The following is a 24,161-nucleotide window of genomic DNA, read 5'->3' as shown; positions in this document are numbered from 1 at the left end:
GTAATTGAGGAACCGTTACTTGACGTTGAGCCAATGGCCTTTATACGGCCACAAGTCTTTCAATTTGTCACGCAATTTTGCCAACTACAGGTACAGAATCAATGTTTAAAAAAGGCTTTTGTCTATTGAACAGATCCAATGCCTAGTGACTCAGGTATTCCACAATGAATACAGAACGTGTACCAGTAGTGGTATGCAAAGTTTAGTCCGAAATAAACTTACATAAATGAGGACAAATGAAATTACGTAGACGCACTTTATTCCTAAAACTGAAGCTGCACCATCAGTAGCGGCACACAATTATATTTACACATATACACACACACAATTACCTAAATCTGTTATATAAAATATATAATCTGACAATGTACCTTCTCATGTTCCTCCTGTTTGTCAGAGCTCGTTGAGTTTGACTGTGCGAGAGACTCTGGCACCGATAGCACAGAGAGGTAAGTCTCATCCACTCGTGGGTTGGGTCACAAATGCCCAGGCCAGCCTACTTCATTTTTACAGCATGGCAATAAAAAGGTATGTACCCTCTGGAAAAATAATACTCTACAAGCAATCTACAGCAAATCCACGTGAACAGCTTCTTTTTATCGTAACTGTAATTGGGAAAATTACACCACTTTTTATCGAAACCCATTCCTTTACAGTGAGATGGCAATGTACACACCCGCCAGGATTTGTAATATATAAAAGATATTAAGCATTAAAAATTCCACATTTAAAAACTTACAATAAATAATATATGCAGGCATTTCATTAGGATAAAATTTCATAGATTGCAATCTACAGTCATTAAAAAGACAATTTATTCTCCTTTATGAAAAGTCCCTTGATCATCCGAAATGCTAAAATGAATTCTTGGCATTGGCTTGATTGAAAAGGCCCGGTCAGTCGTGGTTGCGTTGGTGACACCGGCGGGACGAAGAGTCTGCGTCTCTCCCCCCCCCCCCCCCCCCCCCCTCTACGGCGTGCTCTGACGTCTCCGTGGTGGAGCGAGGTCACTTCCTGTCCGGGGCACGGAGGGGCGCGCTCGCTTCTTCTTTTTGTTATAAGCACAACAAATCCATGAATTTCAGTGAACAGCGATCCTCTCCCAGCGGCGGATCCTGTGGCTCACGGAGCTCAGAGCATGTTCATGATAAAGTTATACAGCTGGTTCAGCACCACAAAGTGGACTGGCAGGCACGAGCGCCGGTCTTGCGTTGCAGGGTCGCACGTCAGCCAGGAGAGGGCGTTGTACTGCTCCAGCACGAATCTGGAGGAGGAAATAAAATGGAAAAACCTTGTTTATTTGCATTCCCAAAAACCGGATGAACGGAGCGTATTATTTATAAAGCAACCAAAAACACACATTCATTTGCATTGAATGTTACTGAATAATACTTTGTAATCCAACCAAACAAAGCTGTTCAGATGCATTGCCATTAACTGTATCTATAGTATAATCCACCCAAACACATATGTTCAGATGAATTGCCATAAACTGAATCTGTATTATAATCCACCAGAAAACACATGGTCAGATGCATTGACACGAACCGGATGAAATGAATGACCCTTTTATAAATCAACCAAGACATCAACACTGTCACGGTAACCTGGCTTGCCGGGCAATGGTTTATTTATTATCACTATTAAGTCCTCACCTGAGCACGTCGGAGGTGTGGTTGGAGTCCAGCGGGTGGGAGTGTTTGCTGTGGAGGAGCTCGTCTGACTGGACCGAAGACACGTGCAGATGCAAGGACGCCTGGGAGAGACAGAGAGAGAGAGAGAGATAGAGAGAGAGAGAGAGAGAGTGAGAGATCAGTCAGAAGGAATCTGACTACACGGGACAATAGCTGAAGATGGCTGAAGAGAGCTGAGTCGCCCACCAGCATCCGCAAAAGACTCACTCTTCAGAGTTCAACTAGACCCCCCCACACCCCTCTTACTCACTTATTGTACGTTCTTGCACTTAAAGATAGTACTTGGTATTGCATTGTATCCCATCTTATCCTAGCTCTCCTTGTTGTGTACGGGGAGTGGGTTAACCTAGTGGTTGTTAGTGGTTGGCACTTGGTGCTATGAACATCCTTACTGCACCAACAGCGATTTATTGTTGAATCTCTTTCTTCTGATAAAAGTACTTATTGCAAGTTGCATTGTATAAAAGCGACTGCCTAACGCCCTGAATGTAAATGCATAACGATACGGCGTGCGTGTCGATGTGCACGGAGAGGCACTGGGGGACGAGCCCGGCTCAGCTACCTGGAGGAAGAGCGGGCACTGGTTCTTGGCTTGTGGGCAGGCGGACCAGAACCAGTCGGGCAGGGGGCCAGCCTTGGCGGTGGAGATGAAGTAGCCCAGGGCCATGGGCTGCTGCAGGATGTTCAGGGCCTCCTCGTGGGACTCCATGCGATCCGTGTTGTGGCCCTGCAGGGAAAAGGACAGGCGTCGGACACGAGGGGGAGGCAGTGCTGGGTTTAGGGCTCAACGCTTGGGGAAATAATCCAATTCAGATTATTACGACCAATATTGTGAATGTGCTTTTTCATTTTTAAAGTTCCTTACGTTCTGTATTATTCACTAAATAAGCTTTAAATCATTCGATAGTTTGACCAACACAACATTGGAAGCAGGCAACATATAAACTGCTATTTCCTATACGCCGGGCCTATGTGTTGAGATGAATCCATGTATGAATTGATATTACAACATCTATATTTAGCCATTTAATAAAAAAATAAATAAAAAGAATCTTTCGGATCTCCAGTCAGTAACAAATCCTAAAATAAAAAAAAGGAAAAACGTAATAACTTAAGTAATAATATTATTTTTGAATGCAGCCTTTGCGAATTGCATATCGGATCGTCCAGCCCTAGTTGTGGTGGCAGGAAGTGGTATGATACAACACTTCTGTGAGTCGCTTGCACTGAAGTTAGAAGGGTTTCTCTCACACACACACACACACACACACACACACACACACACACACACACACACACACACACACACACACACACACACACACACACACACACACACACACACACACACACACACACACACACACACACACAAAGAGGAAATTCAGACCAAGAGGCGAGGTAAAATAAATAGGAAAGAGTCTGGTTTCAGATCCCATTTGCCATCAACTACCGGGATGGTATGCTTTCAATTTCAAATATTCTTTCTCTCACAAACTGCATTGAGGTCCGTTTTGAATCGGTAGAGGAATTTGCCACAAAGCTGGGTGAGCTACAGCCCTCCAGCCCAGGGGGGCCGCGGGGGGGACAGGTGTGAGTGGACCCGGAGGGTGAGGGTGCGACCGGAGGGGGTGAGGGTGCGACGGATGGGAGTGGGAGCGCGGGGAGGGGGACGGACGGACGGGGGGGGGGGACTGACCTTGCTGCCGTCTCCTCCCTGGTGGTAGTGTGATCCAGGGGAGTGTACCGGGGAGGTGGTGGGCGAGGTAGGCAGGATGTTGATGAGCTCGGGGTCCACCATGTCGTGGTCGAACAGGTCGAAGAAGCCCATCCCTTCCGAGCCATCTGGAATGGAAAGAACGGTTCGCCTTTAGACACTTGGGTTTCTCACGGCCGAATCTAATCTCCATTTCCGTCATAGCTGTCTTTACAAAGACTGGGTCGCGACCCACATTTCGGTGCGGGAGACTTGAATTGGGTCGCAAAATAAATGTATATGATTCTTTTTCTTATACAGAAATACTTTGGCACTGTTTTGGCATCCATCTCTACCGTTTCAGTTTTGACTGTCTTATTTTCTTGCTGCTGAAACACCCACATTTCTCCCCTGGGGGATTAATAAAGTTTTATCTTATAACGAATTGATTGATTGACTGATTGTTAACGATAGCTGCCCATAAACACACTCCTAACTGTTTTTATTTTTTTTATATTGGGTCGCAATGGTTTATAATTTAAAAAAGAAGTAAAAGTTTGGGAAACACTGCGTCATAGAGTGGACATTTCTGTTCATTAAAACAATACATAACGCAGTCTCTCATTAAACCTTTGTTCCAACTGGTTTCGTTAAATCTTGAAACAAGCATTAACAAAGACCAGTGCTCTATTGTCCATCATCATAAAATGGATTGTATTTATACAGCGCTTTTCTAACCAGCGGCCAGTCAAAACACTTTAAAATATTTACTAACTTTTACACTTTTTTTCCATTTACACAATGACGGCGTTGCCAACCATGCAAGGCGACAGCCAGCTCGTCGGGAGCAGTCAGGGTTAGGCGTCTCACTCAGGGACATCTCGACACAGGAGCCGGGGATCGAACTAGCGACTTTCCGGTTCCCTGCCGACCCGCTCTACCCCCTGTGCCCCATGCCACCCCTCATCTCATCCTCAGACCCTCAGCCCCTGACCCTGTCTAGCCAACCGTCGGGGTCAACACCAAGCCCCCCCCCCCCTCCCCCTACTCACCTGCGTTGATGGGGTTGAAGGTGAGGTCTGGCTCCGTGGTGTTGGTGTTCACCTGCACCATGGCCGACGTGGGGAACACCAGGATGTGCGTGCACGACGTGTCCTGCGGCGTGCTCAGCTGCGACGTCTGCATGTTGAGCGTGGTGCTGCGGCCGAACACCGAGCCCGTCGACACCGAGTCTGAGACCGAGAGGAGAAGGGCGCTGGGTTAGACGGGACTCTCCACCACCTGGACGGCGTTTCGCACAGCGTTGCTGCTGCTTTACATTGAGGGTGTTTAGCAGAGGCTTTCATCCACAGCGACTTACAAATACGTACATTTGTCAGAAGAAAGAGAAACAACAATATACCGCTGTCAGTACAGTAAGGATGGTCATAGAACCAAGTGCCAAGCACTTACAATCGCTAGGTTCACACCAAAGATAGCTAGGATAAGGTGCTACACGATGACAAGTACTGTTTTTAAGTGCGTACATTAAGTGCCAGTATGAACATCATATTATAAGTGTGCACATCAAGTTCCAGGACGTACAGCATACAATAAAAGTGTACATCAAGTGCCTGGACGTACAACACACAATAAGTGCGTAAGAGGGGTGAGGGTGAGGGAGTAAGGAGGGAGGCTATGCAGAGTCCAGGTGAACTCTGAACAAGTGAGTCTTGAGTCCTTTGCAGCAGCCCTCCGCCGGCGTTTACCTGGCATGATGACGAAGGACCCCTGCGGCTCCATGGCGACCAGACAGGCGCTGAGGATGCTGGGAGTGTCGGCGGCCGAGATGCCGCACATCTTGCAGGTCTCCTTCAGGCGCTTGCTGAGCGACTGCAGGTTCCTCCTGCTTAGCAGAATGCTCCAGTCTGCCGCACAGGAAGTGACATCACGCGCGTTAGCGAGACAGCGGGCGCACAACGCTGAGGTCAAGTCAACAGGGGGGGGGGGGACACGTGCGTCACCTGATCCTATCATAGCTTTAAACTGCATATGTTCCATTACATTATCAATGGCAAGTTTAATCTAAGTTAAAGGGAACAGGTAGTGGTTTATAATTATTGTGTGATTGAATGAAAGGGGGTGGGATTAAACAGGGGTATACTTCTTCCCACTCTTTTTGAAATGTGTCAAGAAATTAATGGAAAAATAGAGCCTTGCTTTTGATGGTCATTTGATGACATGTTTCTTGCACATTTGAAATACAATTTTAAAATCCCCAAAAAAAAAAAAAAAAATACATTACCTCTCAGCTCTCCGTGGCCCATGCGGCCCAGCCGTCCGATCACGACCCTCCAGGGCAGCGATGTCACCTGCACCAGGTCCAGACACCAGTCCCACAGCTTCTGCAAGCCCACCCGGCGGGCAGAGCCCTTTTTCCTCCGAGCCCTGCGCCAAACAAGCAAAACACTTAGAACCGACCCCCCCTTAAACACAAGACCGTAGACGGGTGGCTGCGGATGTGTGTCCTTGACCAACTGGCTACAGAACTCAAGCTCTCGCGTGTCTGAGACTAGGGGTGGGACAAAGTATCGATACGTTGATATTAGGGCTGGGCAAGTTAACGCGTTAATTACACAATCTTATTTTAACGCTATTAATACAAATTGACGGTCTTTTTTAAATATTTTTTTACTTTGATTTGATTTTAGTTCAACTTTCTTTGCATTCAATTACACTTGCAGTAAATGACAGCCTGTTTACAATTCCCAAATCCGTGGTGTTACGTTTCATATTGTGGGTTGAAGTTTCATATTCAACCCACACTGAGTGAGTCAATAAAACCCCCTCAAGACGACTTGGTCGAGTTTTTGTATCGTGTATGCTATAGTATCCTAAGGTCCCCTGTGATCCCCACCCCCAGCAGAGAACCGGCGGCCGGGCGTGTCCGACCGCGGGGGCCGGGGCGTACCTGTTGGGCACGTCGATGCTGATGATGCAGGTCTCCAGCAGCTCCCCGTGCTGGTCGGTGCAGGAGGCCAGCAGCCAGCGCTGGTCGTGGGACAGGCAGTAGCCCACGAACAGCACGTTGTACTTCTGCGACGCCTCGCCGAACGTCTCGCCCAGCTCCGTCTGCTTGTCCTTGATGGGCGCCAGGATGAAGGGCGGCGTGTACAGACGCACGCACTCCGGCCGCTGGGCCGAGGAAGAGGGAGGAAGGGGAGTGTCAGAGGTCATCGTTATAGGAGTACGGATGGCTTTGGCGATAAGTGTTTCTTATTGTGTTGGTTATTCAAACTAGCGCTGCAACTAACGATTATTTTAATAATCGATTAATCGGTTGATTATTTTTTTTCGATGAATCGGATAAAAAAGAAAAAGAAATTAAATCATCTTCATTTCTCTCAGATGACAGATCGTTAATTTTTCTTGATATTGATACCATTTTCTAGACTCCTTAACGATCCAAGTCTTTATTGATACCACTATTGATACTTTTCTATTATTTTGTTGAAATAGAACTTGTATTATTGCTTTAATTGATTAGATGATCATAGCTCAAGATAGGACGTTACACTGGTCATAATTCCATCTTTACTATCTATTTTATATTGCTGGGAAAACAAGTTTTCGGCAAAATCTCAAATTTCATTTTTTTTGTTTTGCATTCGAACACATCAATCATATTAGTGAGCTGACCTGAACACATCAACATTTGACACTGTTTGTTATTTTTCTTTAAGCTAACTAGCTCTATATCCTGCCTATTTTAACATGGATTTGAAAACTGGATTACTTTTTTTAACTGACGGGACTTTCTACACCGTCAGGTTGTGTGATTACTACCGCTGCTTTGAATGACTGTTGATGCACGCGGTGCCGACTCCGATCCCGTCTGCACACCGTCTGCAGCAGCAGCAGCTGACAGAGTTTTTGGTTAGACTAGACGGATACTGAGTTGAAGGAGTTTTAACCCAAAGACAGCGAAGGTACAACACTTTTATATCGGCCAACAGTCCAGAGTTAAGATATGACCAAAATACAAGCTGTGGTCGCTCACACTAAAGCTCGCTGTGGGCGTGCATGAACCATGAACCCAACCTGTTGGCGGCTGGCTGTAAACAGAGCCGCGCCTAACAGTGACGTATTAAACGCGCGACTCAACGAATCGATGCCAACGCTTTTAGTAATCGATTTTATCGATTCGTTGTTGCAGCCCTAATTCAAGTCAGCGAACCTACCATGTTCGCAAGAAGTGTTTAATAGTATTTTTATCTTTATCTTTCTATGGGCATTTAGCAGACTCTTGCGAATTACAATAAGTACATTTTGTCAGAAGAAGGAAAACAAAACATCGCCGTCGGTACAGTAAGGATGTGCATAGCAACAAGTGCCAAGCACCAACAATCGTTAGTTAGGTCATGGATAGGCCTGCTTATCCATGCTTATCCCGCTAAACACGCTGTGTTTGAGACGAGGCCATGGTCCTCAACAGTCGACCCTACGTCTAGACGTACAGTATGCAACCGGCCGGGCGCACCATGGCAACGGCCCGAGGGCTTACCTCAGGGCTCTTGAGAGCCATGTCGATGGCCAGCCCGGGGCCGAACCCGGTCAGGGCCTTGAAGTGGGTGGAGCCGGGCAGGGGGCGTCGACACTGGGTGAAGACCGAGAAGGCCAGGGACTTGAGGTGCTGGGCGTAGAGGTGCCGCTGGCCGCTGCGCACCGGCTGCAGCAGGTACTGGCATGGAACGATCTGGAAGCAAGGAGGAGGGGAACGACGTTCTTTAGCGGGGTTGGAGATACATGGCATGGATTCAAACAATGAAAACGAGGATTACATTGTATAGATCGGAAATGCTTTAAAGAGATTGAAGAGTGATTCCATGATATATTAATAATGCCCTTAATAAGAAAAAGGGTACGCCACAAGATCAGGTGCACTGATATAAAATAATAAGGATTTTATGGTTAAGAAAGCGAAACGATAGCAACACACAAGCGCCACAATAATAGTCCCACAAAGCCTGATAACAAAGCAACAAGCCGGCTTGTCTCAACTAGGGATCGACCGATATGGATTTTTTAGGGCCGATGACCGATAGTGCTTTTGCTCCGTCAAATGACAACTGATAAAAATTACACAATGATTACAAATGTTACAAGTCTGAATTTAAAAAAGGAACATTTATTGAAGTCTGTATATCATGCAGGAAAATAATCAATAAAAAATAACGCAAATATCGGCCGGCCGATATATCGGTCGATCACTAGTCTCAACATCAGAAGACCCCCGCTGGGACGCGGTCTCGCTCATGAGAGGTTGTACCTGCACGGAGAGCGCGTTCCTGATGTTGGGGGGCAGGAACTGCAGCATCTCCAGGTAGCAGCGCAGCAGCCCCAGGGTGTAGACGCTGGAGCGGACCTCGCGGTCCGCGTCCTCGTAGCTGAAGGGGTCCACAATGTACACCACGATGGCGGGCGGGTACGAGATGGCGTGCGACTCGCCGTCCGTGGGCTTGCCCACCTTGTCCCGGTCCAATGTGCTGGGGGAGGAAGAGGCGTTAGTACGGCGCGGTCCTGGGGGTCATCAAACCTCTCTCACACAGAGGGCGGTGTGCAAGAGGAGCCCCCCCCCCTTTACCTCTCGTTGGGGGGTTCGACGGTGACCTGAGGCTGGTTGGCGTTGGGGCCGTTCTCCCCGGGGCCCGCCGCGCCCTGGGGCGTCAGCTGGGGCCCGTTCTGAGAGGCGCTTCCCTGCGTGGTCGACGTCCCGAAGGGGGTGTAGGCGCTAGGCTTGGTGGAAGCCATTCCCCCGACGGTCTGGGGGCCTGAGGCGGAGGGGGCGGGGGTGCTGTTGACCTGGGCAGGCTGGGTGGTGGCGGTGGCGGCGGTGGGGGTGGCAGCAGCACCGGCGCTGGAGCTGGTAGTGTTGGAGCACGGGGGACCTGAGGTGTTGCTGGAGGAGCTGCTGGGCGTGTGGGATGAGGCGGGCGGGGCCGGGCTGCGCTGGGACAGCAGCGAGGCGTCCAGCGACTGCCCCGACAGGTAGGGAGCTGGAGCGAGGGAGGGAGGAGGCACACGGTCAGACTCTAAATTACGAACAAACGGTAGATGGACTGCATTTATGTAGTGCTCTTCAAACAGGTGGCCACTTAAAGCGCTTTACAATATCGCCTCACGTCCACCCATTCATGCACACACCAATGGCGCTTTTCAACCGTGCAAGGAGACGGCCAGCATTGTCGTCCGAAGCAGTTAGGGGGAGCTGCCTTGCTCAGGGACACCTCGACACCCAGCTAGGAGGAGCCGGGGATCGAACTAGCGACCTTCCGCTTACCAGCCAACGCGCTCTACCCCCTGAGCCACACCCCAAAAACGAGTCCGCTGGGATCACGGAGAGACGTTTGTACCTAGGTCATAGCGGCACACTTGGGCGAATAGCTTGAGCTTGTTGAAGGCGTCGTTGTTCCCGTCCCTGGCGGTCATCTTGAGGAACCAGTCGCTGAGCGGCTGCTCCGTGGCACAGCGGTCCTCCGCCACGCCCACCTTCACGATGCCCTCGGCGTAGCTCTTACAGATGGGCCGGTGCTTCCCCAGCTGACACGCCTGGCGAAGGACAACAGCAACACATTCATGAGAGCCGGTTCAGTACAGGACGGCGTTATGGACTACGGGCTGACGGTCCGTCTCTATGATGATCCAGATGTTTTTTTACAGCCCCATCTGGGGCTGTAAAACAAAAAAAAAAAAGTCTAATTTTTTCGTGCTAACGGTTTGGATAGCTAGATAGACCAATGGTGCATCCAATCACCTGCCACGTATTTTATCAAAGCCTGAATCTGGCGGCAGGTTTTCATAAAATACGTGGCAGGTATTTGGATGAACCGTATGAGTCACTGTCCATCACGGAGCTCCTGGTAGGAGGCTGATTGGTTGTATCCCGCTGGTGGTTCGCACACAAAGGCGTAACCTGAAACCTGGCATGGTCTACTCGAAGATCTCTGGAGAATAACATTATGGTCTATGTGCTAAAGATCTCTCTAGAATTACATAACGCACTCTTGATGGGATCATATTTTCGAGATCCTGTGGATCAATGGGGAATTACATTATGGTCTACGTGATAAAGATCTCTGGAGAATAACATTATGGTCTATGTGCTAAAGATTACATAACAGACTACGGGTACCAGAATACCAGAACAAACAAGCACTTGTCAAGCAGAATCAAATGATTACAACAGAATTGTAATTGAATATAGATGTATCGAAATACAAAGTGTTGATGTCTTTTTGAAGTCTTTGAGCCGGATATATCAACAGCCAAACGCCTCAAGCGTTGTTCAGTCATACTATGTAGTGGAGAGGCTGTAAAACCAGTTATCTGGCCCTTTGATCCTGGTTCAGTAGCTGGCCTGTGTAGGCGGAATTCCCCGCAGGTTCATTTCACAATAATAACCGTCAAGAATTCCCCGATATCAAAACTGAAAGTGAAATCACCAAGTACCCTGCTCTGATGCCTCGCATTTCAAACGTCTAATGGGTGCAACCTTAAAATCACTGTTTAGACGTGTATCATGCTACCTCTACAGCAGTAAAAGGCCAAACACCGAGAGTCCAGCTGAGCTGTGGGTGCACACGGACAGCCTCAAATAGAGACTTTTGATGGGTTGAATAAAAGAAAACGCGCACTTCAAATTGACCGTGCATTCAATCATACATTTGAGTTCTTGCCTCCCTAATATGGAGGATAATATGACAGACAATGTAACAAAGCTCTGGACAATAACATTGCAGAATGTGTACTAAAGCTTTGGAAAATAACATGGTAGACTATGTATTCAAACTCTCCGAGATGAACATTATGGACCCTCCGAGATGAACATTATGGACTGAGTGTTAATAACATGACAGTGTGCTTAGGCCCTGCAGACAGCTGCGCACCTCGTATATGGTGGTGAGGTCCTTGAAGAAGGTGCGGGCCCCTCTGAGCAGCGCGTCGTTGTCCGGACAGATGACCACGTAGCCCAGGTCCCTCTGGGAGCCGAAGGGGTCCAGCTGCAGCTTCTCCCAGTAAGGCAGGCCGAACGGCGACAGCACCATGAAGTCCACCTCGAAGCCCACCAGGAAGGTGGGGATGGGCAGCGGCTCGGGGGACTCGTCCGTGCCTTGGGGGGGGGGGGGGGGACGGACAGAAGGGTTCAATTGACTGTTTATAAGGGCTGTGCAAGTTAATGCGTTAATTACGCAATCTTATTTTAACGCGATAAATATCAGCTGACGAACGCTCTTTTTTTTTTTCCTTTGAACATTCAATTACACTTGCAGTAAGTGACAGCCTGTTTACAATACCGAAATCTGTGGTGTTGCGCAAGTTTCATATTCAACCCACACTGAGTGAGTCAATGAAACTCCCTCAAGATTACTTAGTCTACTTTTTGCTTATTAAGAGCATTTGGTATGACTGATAATGTGCCATTCCATTTGATAGTCTCATTTAACTTTAATTGGAGGGGATTTAAAATATAATTTTAAAAGTGCGATTAATCACGATTTAACTCACCAAAACTATGCGATTAATCTCAAAAAATTTTAATCTTTGCCCAGCCCTACTGTTCATACAGCGCTTTTCCTAACCAGTGGCCACTCAAAGCGCTGTTCAGTATTCCCTAACATTCATACACACATTCACACAGCAATGGCGGAGACGGCAATGTAAGACGACAGCTCGTCAGGAGCAGTTAGTTTGAGGCCCAAGGACACCTCGACACTCACTAGGAGGAGCCGGGGATCGAACTAGCAACCTTTAGGTTACAAGCCAACCCGCTCTACCTCCTGAGCCACATGCCACCAGGATTAAAGTGTCAAAGTGATTCAGCATCATACAGCTGCAGGCCTCAAGCAAAAGACAAAAGTATTTAAGTCTGGGATGGCTTCCGACTCATATGGGTGCGGTACAGGTTCAGAAGGGTTGAAGTCTCATGAGCTTCCATCTCATACAGCTGCAACACAACATGGTGTTAGGTGTCGTTTAAGCTTTCATTTACTGTTTTGGTTTATGGTCTAAAAAATGTTTTAGAATCCGATAGAAATAAAGAGCTCTTGATCACGGCAGGACCAACGTCCTAGCTGAACTCGGTGGGTTTCCGTCTAGCTACGTTCATTGACGGGGCTGTTTTAAGGGTTATTTTAGAGCAGCTAGACCATCCTGTTGCAGCTGGAACTCAGATGAACTCACGCCAGAGGGTCTAGGACTCAAGGTTCCTCGAGCGGGGAGCCCACTTGGGGTCCCCTGATATTCACATGGTGTCCCCAAAGAGGTGGCTTAAATAAGCCGTCGATATTTGACGCTCCATTTTATTTATAGGCATCCTGTATTTCAACTGACTGCATAATGATTTATAGTAACAAACTCCGACTAATCACTTTGCTGGTAATAGTGATCCGGGACATTGATATTACCGGGGTACAAACTATTTGTCTGGAAGACTAAAAAGGTTGCAAACTTTACGGAGCTAAGAATGGGGTCACAGGCCAAAAAAAGGTTGGTACCCCTGCGATAAGCCAAGTCTTTGGTGGTCCCTTAAAACGTCTTTTCAACAGCTGTGAAGCGAATAGCTATATAGATAGAACCGGCCTGTTCCATAGCATCTCCTAACGTGATGACCACTGATTCTGCACGGTGCAGCCAGCGCCACGGCCTACCGTAGTGCTGGGCGATTAATCTAATTTAGATCTCGATTTTATCACAAAACTAAAGTAATCGAGTTGAAACTTTTTATTTTTGTCATTAAATGTTTTGTAGAAAATGCAGAACAGCTCGAATCATATCTGTATATAATTTTAGATTTGAACATTCTCAGTTACAAAGTGTTTTTTGGGAGAGGCATGCTGAATAGATGCATCACGTTTTCATCCTCAAAATTAATCGTTTGAATAGTCGTGATTTCGATATTGAGCAAAATAATAAAAAAAAGCCGTAGCCTACCGTAGGATCCCCTGCCGGCCATCTTGTGGAACTGCTGCCAGGTGAGGGGGCCCTGCACGCCCCAGGAGCGGACGCTCCTCTTCTTCTGGATGGTGTCCTGCAGCACGGGCTGCAGAGACAGCATCACCCGCAGCACGTCCGGCGAGAACAGCTTGCTCATGTCCGCTGCTGTGGGAGGAGGAGGGGTAGAGAGAGAGACGGGTTAGAGACCAGGGGGTGCTGGGGGCTTTCCCAGGGCTCGGTGCGATGCAGACGGCAAGGGAGGTGACAGATGGCAGTTTCTAGGACGGAAACAAAGCGCTGAACCAAAATGTGGACTCATCTTAAAATTTAAATGAACATTTATTTCGCCATTCACTCTGGCACTTAGTTGTACACACTTGTTGTATGTTGTACGTCCTGGCTCTTGATGTACACATTTATTGTGTGTTGTAAATCCTGGCTCTTGATGTACACATTTATTGTATGTTGTACATCCTGGCTCTTAATGTACACACTTATTGTATGTTGTACGTCCTGGCACTTAATGTACACACTTATTGTATGTTGTACGTCCTGGCACTTATTGCATGTTGTGCGTCTTTGCACTGAAAAAAATAGCACTTAGCATTGCGTAGCATCTTATCCTAGCCATCTTTGTTGTACGCGGGGAATGGGTTAACCTAGCGATTGTTAGTGTTCGGCACTTGATTCTATGAACATCCATACAGTTCGGGCACCTATATATTGTTCTCTCTTACGTTATAAGTCGGCTCGGATAAAAGGGTCTTCTAAACGCCCCGACCGTAAACGGGACTCACATTTATGTTTCGGCCACTGGTGGAGACAGGTGCTCTTCACCAGCGCCTCGTCCACCTTCCCTCCCGACATGTTGTCCATGAACTGCCGGCCGTGCTCCAGCGCCATGTAGCAGTCGTTGTAGCAGTCGCGCTCCTCCACGCGCACAAACGGGCGCGCCAGCACGCCCAGGGGCCGCGGCAGCAGCAGCTCCACGCCCGCCACGGGGGCGAAGGGGTTGGTGCACTGGTCCTGCAGCAGCAGCACCAGCTCATCTGGGGGCTTCTCCTTCAGACTGCCGCCCCGGTGGAGGGAGGCGGCGCGCAGCTCCTCGTACCGCTTCTCCGTGTCGCGGCCCGAGTCCGAGCCCCGGCCCACCACGTCCAGCTCGTCCTCCAGGAACAGCCCGGCCGACTGGCCGAAGCGCCGGTTGGACACGGCGCTGAAGCCGCACGTGCACGGGTACTGCGCCTCGCCGTCGTCGCTCAGGTACACGCCCACGTCGGCGCCGCGGATGTTCATGTTGCACACGCACACGCAGCAGCTGTCGAAGTTGCAGTCGCGGAACAGGTTCATGACCGACTCGGACAGGATGAGCGTGACGTAGAGGCTGTGCGCCTCCGGGATGGAGGGCACCGTGGCGGGCTCCACCGAGCTCAGCGGGCGGCAGGTGGAGGGCGTGGAGGCCGCCGGCGAGTACAGGTCCGAGTTGTCGTACTTGAGGCCGCGGGGGGTGCGCGGCGTGCGGGGCGTGCGCGGCGTGGGGACGGAGAAGCGGGGCGTGGCCGGCGAGGGGAGGATGCCGGCGCCGCTGTTGCTGGGCGGGGCGCTGTTGGACATGAAGGGCGTGTGGGTCTGGGGCGTGTAGCTCTGGCTGTAGTCGGGCTCCACGCTGGGGATGTTGCTATGGGAACGGGGGGGGGGGGACACACAAGGGGGGGGGTCGTCAAGCAATGAGTCTATGTACCCCAGCATACCGTTGACTAAATTTGATTATTTACTCATTTGTTGATAGCCTGGGGTATCAAACAAGAAAGATGTAGCTCTAAATCCATGTTATTAAGCAGGTAGTGTTTTTTACCTACAGCCATGACACCATCCTGCCCCAACAACTTCAACTGAAACTACCACTAGAACTGAAACTACCACTTCCACTAGAACTACCACAACTACCACTACAATTAGAACTACAACTCCCAGGGCCCACCAGACTGTAGAGGCCCGCAGTGCGATTCTGTACCCGTCTTTGGTGAGCAGGCCCATGGACTGGACCGGTGGTATCAGCTCCATCTTGCCCAGGGTCCAGCTTGGCGTGTACAGGCACTCCTCTGGCAGTTTGATGGGCATCAGACACTGGCTGGGCAGTGTCTTCAGTGGGGCGTACATGGTACAGCCCACTAGCGCGGGGCACGCCTCCGGCTTGTACACGAAGGAGAAGTCCTGTAAGGGGAACACGCCGGTTTAGTCGTTTTTAATCTAGGTCAAATTCTTTGAAAGTTCAGCTGGCTATTTTCCCTACTTCTAATCAAAAATAGCAGCCTAAAATGGGCATAATCGAATCAAATCATTCCGTATGATTTATCCGGTGCCAATTCTAAATTAGAATTTTAATTTTAACTAAATATACATTAAATTATTTAAAAACTTTAAATATTTAATTAACCTAGATCGGATCACAGTAGTACAAACCAGAACGTATAAAACAAGTAACATCGAAGGCTTCATAACGAGCTGTTTGACGACGGTCCAGCGGCACTGCCAGTGGACTAGGGCTGCTCGATTATGGCAAAAATTATAGTCACGATTATTTTGGCAATATTGAAATCACCATTATTCAAACTATTATTTTTGAGTTTGAAAACATGTATTTATAAATACTGTTCTGGCCCTTCTATAAAGCTTAAAACTTTTTTATTTTTTAATGAAAAACTCGATAATGTTAATTTTCTGATCGTTTGACCCTAAAATCGCGATCAAAGTTCAATTAATCGCCCAGCCCCACGGTGGACCCACCTTGATCTCAGCGGGCCGGGGGCTGCAGAAGCCCTCCTCCACCTCGGCCTTGAAGTGGCTGGCAAGCAGCCCCCCGTCCAGCAGCGAGAGGCCGGCTGCGCCTTCCAGCCCGCCGTAGTCCTTGCCCCCGTGGTTCATGGGGGAGTAGCTCATGATGTGCTGCTCCAGGGAGGGCGGCGTGGGGAACATCTGGTGGAGGTCCGCCGAGCCTGGAGGGTGGGGGAGGGAGGGATGGATCGGATTAGTCCCAGAGGGAGAGGTCAAGGAGGGGGGCGGGAGGGAGGGGGAGGGGAATGGATGAATGGAAACCACGTACTTATGCACGACAGCGGGTCCAGAGTGTTGGGCTTCCCGTCCTTGGAGAACTTGTCTTCGCCGCCGGCCACTGCTCGTCTGATCCCGGGCTGTGTGTGTGGAAACGTACATTAGAATAACGCCCATTAAAAATGACTTAAACAGGCTATCTGCATAATGGGCTGCTACAAGAACAAATTATTTTAATTGACACAAAAAAAACAATTAACAGGAGTACATGATGGGTTGAAGTGTGTGTGTGCACTAGGGATCGACCGATACGGATTTTTTAGGGCCGATACGATACCGATATTTTTTCATCAGCCTTAGCCGATACGCCGATACGGCGATACCGATATTTAGAGCCGATACTACTTTTTTTTTTTTTTTTTGTTTTTTGTTTTTTGCTCCCTCAATCATAAAAACGACACTGATAACAAATGTTACAAGTCTCAATTAAAAAAAAGGAACATTTATTGAACTTCAATATAAAAAACTATATTTAACAAATAGTAAAAACAGGTGAGGTAGAACAAGTTAAAAAAAAAAAAAAAAAAAAAAAAAAAAAAAAAATCGGCGAAAATCGGCCGCGTATCGGCCGATACCGATACACGTAAAAAACGCGAATATCGGCCGATAATATCGGCCGACCGATATATCGGTCGATCCCTAGTGTGCACACATTAAAATTCAACCCGTCCTATACTCCTGTTCAAAGTTTTATTTGTGTCAATTGCCCCCACAACCTAAAAGGAACAATTGGTGCTAAATAAATCCGCAGGCTTTTTTGCGCACATCCTCATTTTGTGCCTAGTGTCTTCTTCACGCGCTGGCGGCGGCGGGCCTGTCTAGTGGCTGATTGATGTGGTTTCTGTCCAATGGGGAAACGGCCAACAGGCTTGGAAGAGACTTCCTATCCGATGGCAGTCTTGGTCATTGTCACAACAGCAGCGCGTGAACACCGCAGTTGGCATGTGACCACAGGTAGCATGTGACCAAACGGCCACACGTTACCTCCAACTGTTTTTTACTCATTTAATATATTGAAAAAAAAATAAAAATACGGTAATCCAATTAATTACTATTACAATTAAAAGATGAAATATGAACGTTAACGACATCATCTATAAAAAAAATATTTAAAAACATGAGAGCGAGTAGTGCGGACTGACCGCGAGGTCGTCCTCGTCCGAGTTGAAGATCTTGTCCAGGTCGCTATAGGACACGGCCAGGTCGTTCTCGTGGATCAGGCTGGTGGAGGCGGGCGGCTTGGCAGCCCCCTGGCCGTCTGCACGCAACAACAGAAGAAGACAGCGTTGTCATGGGCTACCGCCACGGGAAACGTCAACAGGCTGAAGCACTGGGTCGAGGGGACTCGTTAAGCCACGAGAGGCCCTGGCTCAGTGAGTTACCAACAGTGAGCTGGCGACTAACGATGCCCCCCTAGATGTTTTTAAATCTAAATGTGGTTCTTTTGTGAAACCGTTACTATGACTACCAAGTAAGTATTTCCCAAAATAAACCGCTACCTAAATTGAAAACACATTTATTGAAAACAAATGATAATTCTTCTACCAAGCGATATAGTTCCTCAAGACCGCAGAAGTGTTTTTTCCAAGCAACACAGGCTAGCATATTTGGAAATTGGTGACTCAATCCTAAAAATGATTTGTTACGTGGTCAGCTGTGTTTTACAACTGACGCAAGGAAAATCAAAACAGAGCACCGGAAATATACATTTCAGATATACAAATGAAACAAAGAAATGACGCACCGTCAGCAGAGGATCCACCGTCGTCTTCCCCCTGTGCCATGCGAATAAAGATTCAAGATGAGGATTAGTCACAGAAAAACACACATTGCGATTTTAAATCAAGTCGTCCAATCAAAGGCATCTCTAAACGCAACAATTCACTGGAGCTGTTCAAGAAATGCATACGCCACACATAAGAAACCCCACGCTGTTTACACAGCAAACGCATATTTAACCACACCCTATACGTACTCCTTCATTGTAAAAGCATATTGGGTATCAAAGGATTCAGTGTAAAGAATAAAACACATTGTTTTGTTGACACCGACTGCCTACTTCAGCAAGCTCATTCCAGCCCCAGGGGCCATACATTACACAAGACGACTCCTTCAACGTAAAGACGGGGGTGGTTTAAAAATAAACGCTGCCCGGGTAACTGGGCCACGGACGGCGCCGGTCATTTCCCGCAGCGCACCGAAAGGGGGCGGGGCTCACGTTTTGCTTCTTGTTGGCGTCCCTCTCTCCCGCCTTGTCCTTCTTCTCGCCGAAGCTGAAGTCCTCGTCTCCGTCTCCGTCCACGAAGGCGTAGGGGTCCAGCTCACCGTGGTCGCCGTCGCGGCTCAGCGACACCAGGTGGTTGTTCCTCCGCTGGGCGTACGTCTTCAGCAGCTCGGCGGACACCTTCAGCGTCTGACTGGTCCCCGCCATCAGCCTGGGGGGGGGGGGGGGGAGACAAGGGCCCGGGTGAGAGTCCGGTGGGATGTCCGCTTCTCTCCCTGACTCGAGGCGTGGCGCCGGTGAAGGCAGCGCAGTCTAGAGTTTTACCGATATCAGTTATCGGAAATTCTCTCAGATACTGCCTAAAAAGGCCGATATCGCCTAAAAGGTGGTATCGAGTAAGTCTATGCGCCGGTGTAATAGCATCACATGACAAAGCTCCTTTAATGCGTAGGCAAAGAACATCAAAAGACGTGTGGTGTTGTGCGTTCGTTAACGGACAATCAAGAGAGAACACTTCAATAAGAACAAGTGATATTAGTAGTTACAATACTACATTCTGCATTGGTTTATATACTCTGTATCGGCCGAAGAGCAATTTCAGGAACCGCTATGGGGAATACTCACTCGGTCACGGACACGATGGCGTCCAGCCCGGCCCCTGAGTCCCCCGAGTCCCTGATCTTGTCCACGGGCAGCGGCGGCGGCAGGAAGTCCGAGTCCCTCTTCCTGGGCAGGTTGAAGTACTTCCAGGGGTTGTGGGTCGAGTCCTCGTTGGGGTTGACGGCCGAGCCCACGAACACGGCGGGCTCCAGGGACTCGGCGTAGGCCGGGGGGAAGGACCGGGCCATGGCGCCCAGGTGGGGCTCCTCGGCGTGGGGGGCCTTCTGGGGCAGCATGCAGGGCTCCACCGAGGGCGGGTAGAAAGGCTGGTGGATGGGCGTGGACGAGCTCTTCATGGCCGGCGGCTCGCCCTCCGCGTGCACGCAGGGGTGGGGGCTGAGGGGCGGGGGCTGGGGGGAGCCGGCCAGGTCGGAGGGCGGGCCGTGGGGGTGCAGCGTCGGCGCCTTGGAGGAGGGCGCCGTGTCCACGTGGTGCAGGCTGGGGTAGCCCTCCTCGGGGGCTCCTCGCGGGCAGAAGCGCTGCACCTGGGGCTCGGGGTACTGCTCCTCGGCGGCGGTGCTGCGGTGGTGGAAGGGCGTCTGGGGCCTCTTGGGCTGCTTGTCGCCCTTCTCCAGCTTCTCCCCCAGCTTGTGCTTGGGGGGCGGGGTGGGGAGTGGGCCCGAGGCCGGGGGGTGCGTTGAGGTGCTGCTGGTTCGTTGCTTCTGGTTCTTGTGCCTGAAAGGGAAGCGCGCGTTAGACGACACGTTCAGAACATCCCCTCATGTGGTACCACGCGTCATATCAGGGTTTAGGTTCGGTTGGTCGTGGTTGGAGTACCTTGTGCAATTGCAGTGGGCCCGATGAGAGGGCTCCAAAAAATCCCAAAGGTCAGTTCTATCCGTTTTGCTCTCGCAGGTTCCGTTGGTCAGGGCGGAAAACTTCCTCCTTGAAAAAGGGGAAACATCAAAAGTTAAAAACATGAGAGTTCAGCTAGACTCTGCATAGCCTCTCCCCCATACACTCCTTGCACTTTGCAAATAGTACTTAGCATTGTGTAGCCTCTTATCCTAGCTATCTTTGTTTTGCACAGGGAATGGGTTAACCTAGCGATTGTTAGCGTTTGGCCCTTGGTTCTTTGAACACCCTTACAGGACCAACAGTGATATATTGTTTCACTTTCGTCGGACAAAGTATTTATTGTGAAGACTTTGGGTAAATGCGTCTGCTAAATGCCCTAAATGTAACTGTACTACAGAGTCACACAGTGCCAGATGTACGAGTCAGAGGACCCCCTTAGGGGGGGGTTTGATGGCCGGTTGGGGACCTACTTGTTGTCGGCACGGTTGATGTTGTACTCCTGCCACACCGTCTCCACCACCTGGCAGGCCAGCCTGCTGGGGACCTTGCCCCCGTGGGGGCCCCCTCTGCTGGAGCTGAAGCCGTCCGTCGCGGAGGCCAGCTTCAGCCACCGCTGGGCGGGCTGGCAGTCTGCGGGACAGGGGGGACGGGGCACGCGGGGACACGGATGAGGGGAGGTTTCCATGGCGATTCAAAACCAAAATCACGTTACAGTTTAGAAGATGTAATTTATTTATGCCAGATGGGGAATGTGGGGCAAACGTCGTCATGTTCCTTGGGTTTTTAAGCCAAGATCCAACACTTTGTTTAATAGTTTGTTTTGTGTGATTTGAATCCATCTACAGCATTCTATTAACAAATCAGAATAGCTATTAATTAATAGAATAAACGGAGATCCAATTATCTTGGGAGGGTAATGAGGACCGTCTGGTCGTCTGGCCTCACCGGTCTGAGCTTCCTCGGGAGACGTGGGGGGCGTGAGGGTGACGGAGGACATGGCGGGGTCCCGGTGCGAGGACTGGCCCTGCTGCCCCCCACACAGGCTCCCCGACGGGTGGCCCGCGCCCTGGGGGGCCGCGGCCGGGACGTCCGACAGGGGGAAGAGCACGAGGCAGGCGGGGTACACCATCCTCACGCCGGCTGCAAGGGAGCGGGGACAAAGTAACGGTCACCACACAAGATGTACTGTGCTCCTCGCCACAGAGGGCAGGCCAGGGTGTCAGCGCAGGAAGGACAGTAATTAAGGAATATTTGGTTGAAAAGTAGCAAATTCTAAGAAATAATGAAAGCAAAAAAATAAAAAATCCATGTCCGTGATTTTCCCTCTGACGAGATTCACTGCATTTACAATAAAACAAAAATTACCCTGAAGAAAATAACATAAGACCCAAAAAGCAATAGTTATTAATTATTTCGTGGAAAAGTAGCAAATACTAAGAAAGATAAGTAGCAAATACTAAGATAGACATGAAGTAACCACAACAATTTTTCCCTGTCTGTACATTTCCCTCTCACGAGATTCGCAGAATTTACGACAAAACAAAAAACACCCCCGAAAAAAAAGAAAACAAAAAAGACTGAAAATGCGAGCAATGTCACCGTACCAACGAGGACCTCGACAGCCGCCAGCGAGTCGTCCTCCCAATCGCCGTCGTCCATCTTGTCCTCCGGGACCTCCTTGGGGGTGGGGCTGATGGGGTAGAACTGCCGCCACTCCTCGATGAGCTTCTGGGTGGGGTGGTCCGACATCTTGAACGCCTGGCCCGTGAGGGTTCCGTTGAGGCCGTAGGGGCTCAGGATGACTGGGGGGAGGGGAGGGAGACTTGAGTGTGTGGGGGCGTGGCTACAGCAAAGGTGTCGTTGTGGATAAAGACAACGGACAGCAAACACCATCCTGGAAATATCCATCATAACTAGGGGGTGGCCGATTAATTGAATTTTGATTGCGATTTTGATTTTAGCGTCAAACGATTGCAAAATTACCATAATATAGTTTTTCGATTCTTTTGCTTTATTATATAGAAAGGGCAGAACAGCTGGATACATATCTGTATATTATTTTAGATTGGAAAATTTTTAATTTTGTCGATTTTGTGTATTTATTTAAGGCGTACTCAGTTTCAAAGTTTTTTTGGGGAGTGACATGCAGAATAAATATGTTCAACAAAAATGTTTTAAACTCAAAAATAATTGTTTGAATAATCGTCATTTCAATATTTACCAAGATTATCGGGATTATGATTTTTCTCATCATCGAGCAGCCCTAATCATAACCATAATATACAAATATATTAACTTTTTAAATAATAACTACTTGCATTAAAAGGAATTGTATTCTCCTTGTACCTAGAGATACCCTCCCTTCCTCTTTCTGACAGAGCTATTCAGATAGTTGGCATTTGAATTGCATTCACAAAGTCTGATACTCAGGCCACGCCAATCGACTGACTTCTTTGTTGTCGATTCCTTTAACAGTGTTGCAGCATTGCTTGCAGACTTGCAAACTGCCCACTTCCCCCATAGTGTTTTTCAGTTTAACTTGGACTCTCCCACCAATCCTAAACTCTCCACGATGGTCCCTCCCCCACACCTTTGTATTCACAACCGACAATGCAAACATTTCCCTGTAAGAATCTTGTTCACCCATTGTCTCACTGAATGTATCCTTGGTAACTTTGCTGCCTGTACTTTCCCCATGATCATGCTCCGATACTTAATCAAATATTCGGCTGGCCGACGTGAGATTCTCTTCATCAGACACAGTGGTGTTTGTTCAGGGTAATGACACGCACTTCATAACAACCAGGTTTTAAGGTCACCGGTATTCTCCTACATAACACGTTTCGGAACTTATCATTACATAAGCAAACATGAATTTCCTTTGAAGACATCTCCGAGCGATTCCATGCATACACAGACACTATACAATGCAGTCACAAAGGGAGGGGGGATTTGGTATGTCAGCCGAAACGTTTAAACAAACCACAGGTGTCCATAACCCTAACATGCAGGTGCCTTAAGCAGCACTTTCTCTAAACCTTCTTCGTTTGAGGCTTTTAATTTGAAGGTCTTTACAGATCATGGGAAATCCTTTCTATACGTATACGTCTATACTCATGGTACTACACAATAAACAGCGCCCCGAGGGAAGGCCTCAGAGGGATATCAGTCCAAGTATACCACTCCAACTCCGTAATCAGACTCCGTAACGTGGGAGACCCCTCAAGCATTCGTAGTTCTCCGTCGGGTTGTCGAATATGCAATGCAATCCGCCGCCCGATCGATCTTATATGGTGACTACAAACCATGTAAATATTTTTTTAAATAAACTGCCAAAGCTTTACAAATCCTATTTGGTGTTTCATTGGTCCTTAATGTGCAAAGTAAACAATGTACAAAGTAAATAAGGTGCAAAGTCAAACCGGAGAAGTGATTCCGGAAATGATTTTGTTAGAGGACCAATCACAGCCCTTGTCGTCTCCGATGCGTTGACGGATAGTTAAAAAACATCGGATGCGCGCGTAAGCTACGGAGAGGGTCTCCGACAGGCTCTCCGGCTACGGAGGGGGCTCTCCGTGACTACGTACAGCACTTTACCCGAGGACTATAAACCGGCCTTTGGTCGGAAGGCCTGAGCGGTAGCGGCCTGTGTGGGGTCGGTGCTAGGGGTGGGGGGTGGGGGGGGGGCTGGCGTTACCTTGCAGCGGGCTGGAGCTCTGCTGGACCAGGCCAAGGTGCTCCTCGCTGAGCCGCTGCACGGGCTGGTGCTGGGCGATCTCCACGCTCGTGCACACGTTGCTGTCGCCGTGCACGAAGAAGGTGAAGGCACATGACAGGTGCTCGCTGTGGACCCATCAATGGAGGGGGGGGGGGGAGAGGAGAGGCAGCAGGTGTCAATGCGAGGCAGGCAACATCAAATTATATGACAATCAATAAATACATATAAATAAATGAATGAGCAAGCACGTGATTACCAAATAGCAGAACAACAACAACAACAGACTAC

At 49.0% G+C, this 24,161-nt stretch overlaps 1 protein-coding gene across 1 annotated transcript in view; it reads right to left on the bottom strand.

The window, feature by feature from the left end:
* Positions 1 to 242: 242 nt before the first annotated feature.
* The window catches only part of LOC115561239 (mediator of RNA polymerase II transcription subunit 13-like), a 29,190-nt gene continuing 5,271 nt past the window's right edge, over positions 243 to 24,161 (bottom strand). The window contains exons 4-30 of the mRNA XM_030381113.1: positions 23,853 to 23,998; positions 21,760 to 21,957; positions 21,101 to 21,295; positions 20,626 to 20,785; positions 20,135 to 20,242; positions 19,322 to 20,032; positions 18,692 to 18,908; positions 18,218 to 18,248; positions 17,616 to 17,731; positions 16,466 to 16,553; positions 16,150 to 16,358; positions 15,377 to 15,576; positions 14,160 to 15,040; positions 13,360 to 13,527; positions 11,316 to 11,539; positions 9,783 to 9,978; positions 9,014 to 9,425; positions 8,699 to 8,915; positions 7,934 to 8,125; positions 6,341 to 6,564; positions 5,675 to 5,817; positions 5,139 to 5,297; positions 4,443 to 4,622; positions 3,394 to 3,539; positions 2,257 to 2,421; positions 1,656 to 1,756; positions 243 to 1,264 (exon numbers count right to left, since the gene is read on the bottom strand). Coding sequence (XP_030236973.1) covers positions 1,132 to 1,264; positions 1,656 to 1,756; positions 2,257 to 2,421; positions 3,394 to 3,539; positions 4,443 to 4,622; positions 5,139 to 5,297; positions 5,675 to 5,817; positions 6,341 to 6,564; positions 7,934 to 8,125; positions 8,699 to 8,915; positions 9,014 to 9,425; positions 9,783 to 9,978; positions 11,316 to 11,539; positions 13,360 to 13,527; positions 14,160 to 15,040; positions 15,377 to 15,576; positions 16,150 to 16,358; positions 16,466 to 16,553; positions 17,616 to 17,731; positions 18,218 to 18,248; positions 18,692 to 18,908; positions 19,322 to 20,032; positions 20,135 to 20,242; positions 20,626 to 20,785; positions 21,101 to 21,295; positions 21,760 to 21,957; positions 23,853 to 23,998 — 5,920 coding nt within the window. The 3' untranslated portion in view covers positions 243 to 1,131. The remainder of the gene's footprint in view (positions 1,265 to 1,655; positions 1,757 to 2,256; positions 2,422 to 3,393; positions 3,540 to 4,442; positions 4,623 to 5,138; positions 5,298 to 5,674; positions 5,818 to 6,340; positions 6,565 to 7,933; positions 8,126 to 8,698; positions 8,916 to 9,013; positions 9,426 to 9,782; positions 9,979 to 11,315; positions 11,540 to 13,359; positions 13,528 to 14,159; positions 15,041 to 15,376; positions 15,577 to 16,149; positions 16,359 to 16,465; positions 16,554 to 17,615; positions 17,732 to 18,217; positions 18,249 to 18,691; positions 18,909 to 19,321; positions 20,033 to 20,134; positions 20,243 to 20,625; positions 20,786 to 21,100; positions 21,296 to 21,759; positions 21,958 to 23,852; positions 23,999 to 24,161) is intronic.

The sequence above is a fragment of the Gadus morhua genome, chromosome 16 (assembly GCF_902167405.1).
Source record: "Gadus morhua chromosome 16, gadMor3.0, whole genome shotgun sequence".
NCBI classification, from domain to species: Eukaryota; Metazoa; Chordata; class Actinopteri; order Gadiformes; family Gadidae; genus Gadus; species Gadus morhua.
The sequence above is the reverse complement of the archived record's forward strand: the minus strand, read 5'-3'. Positions and strand labels throughout refer to the sequence as shown.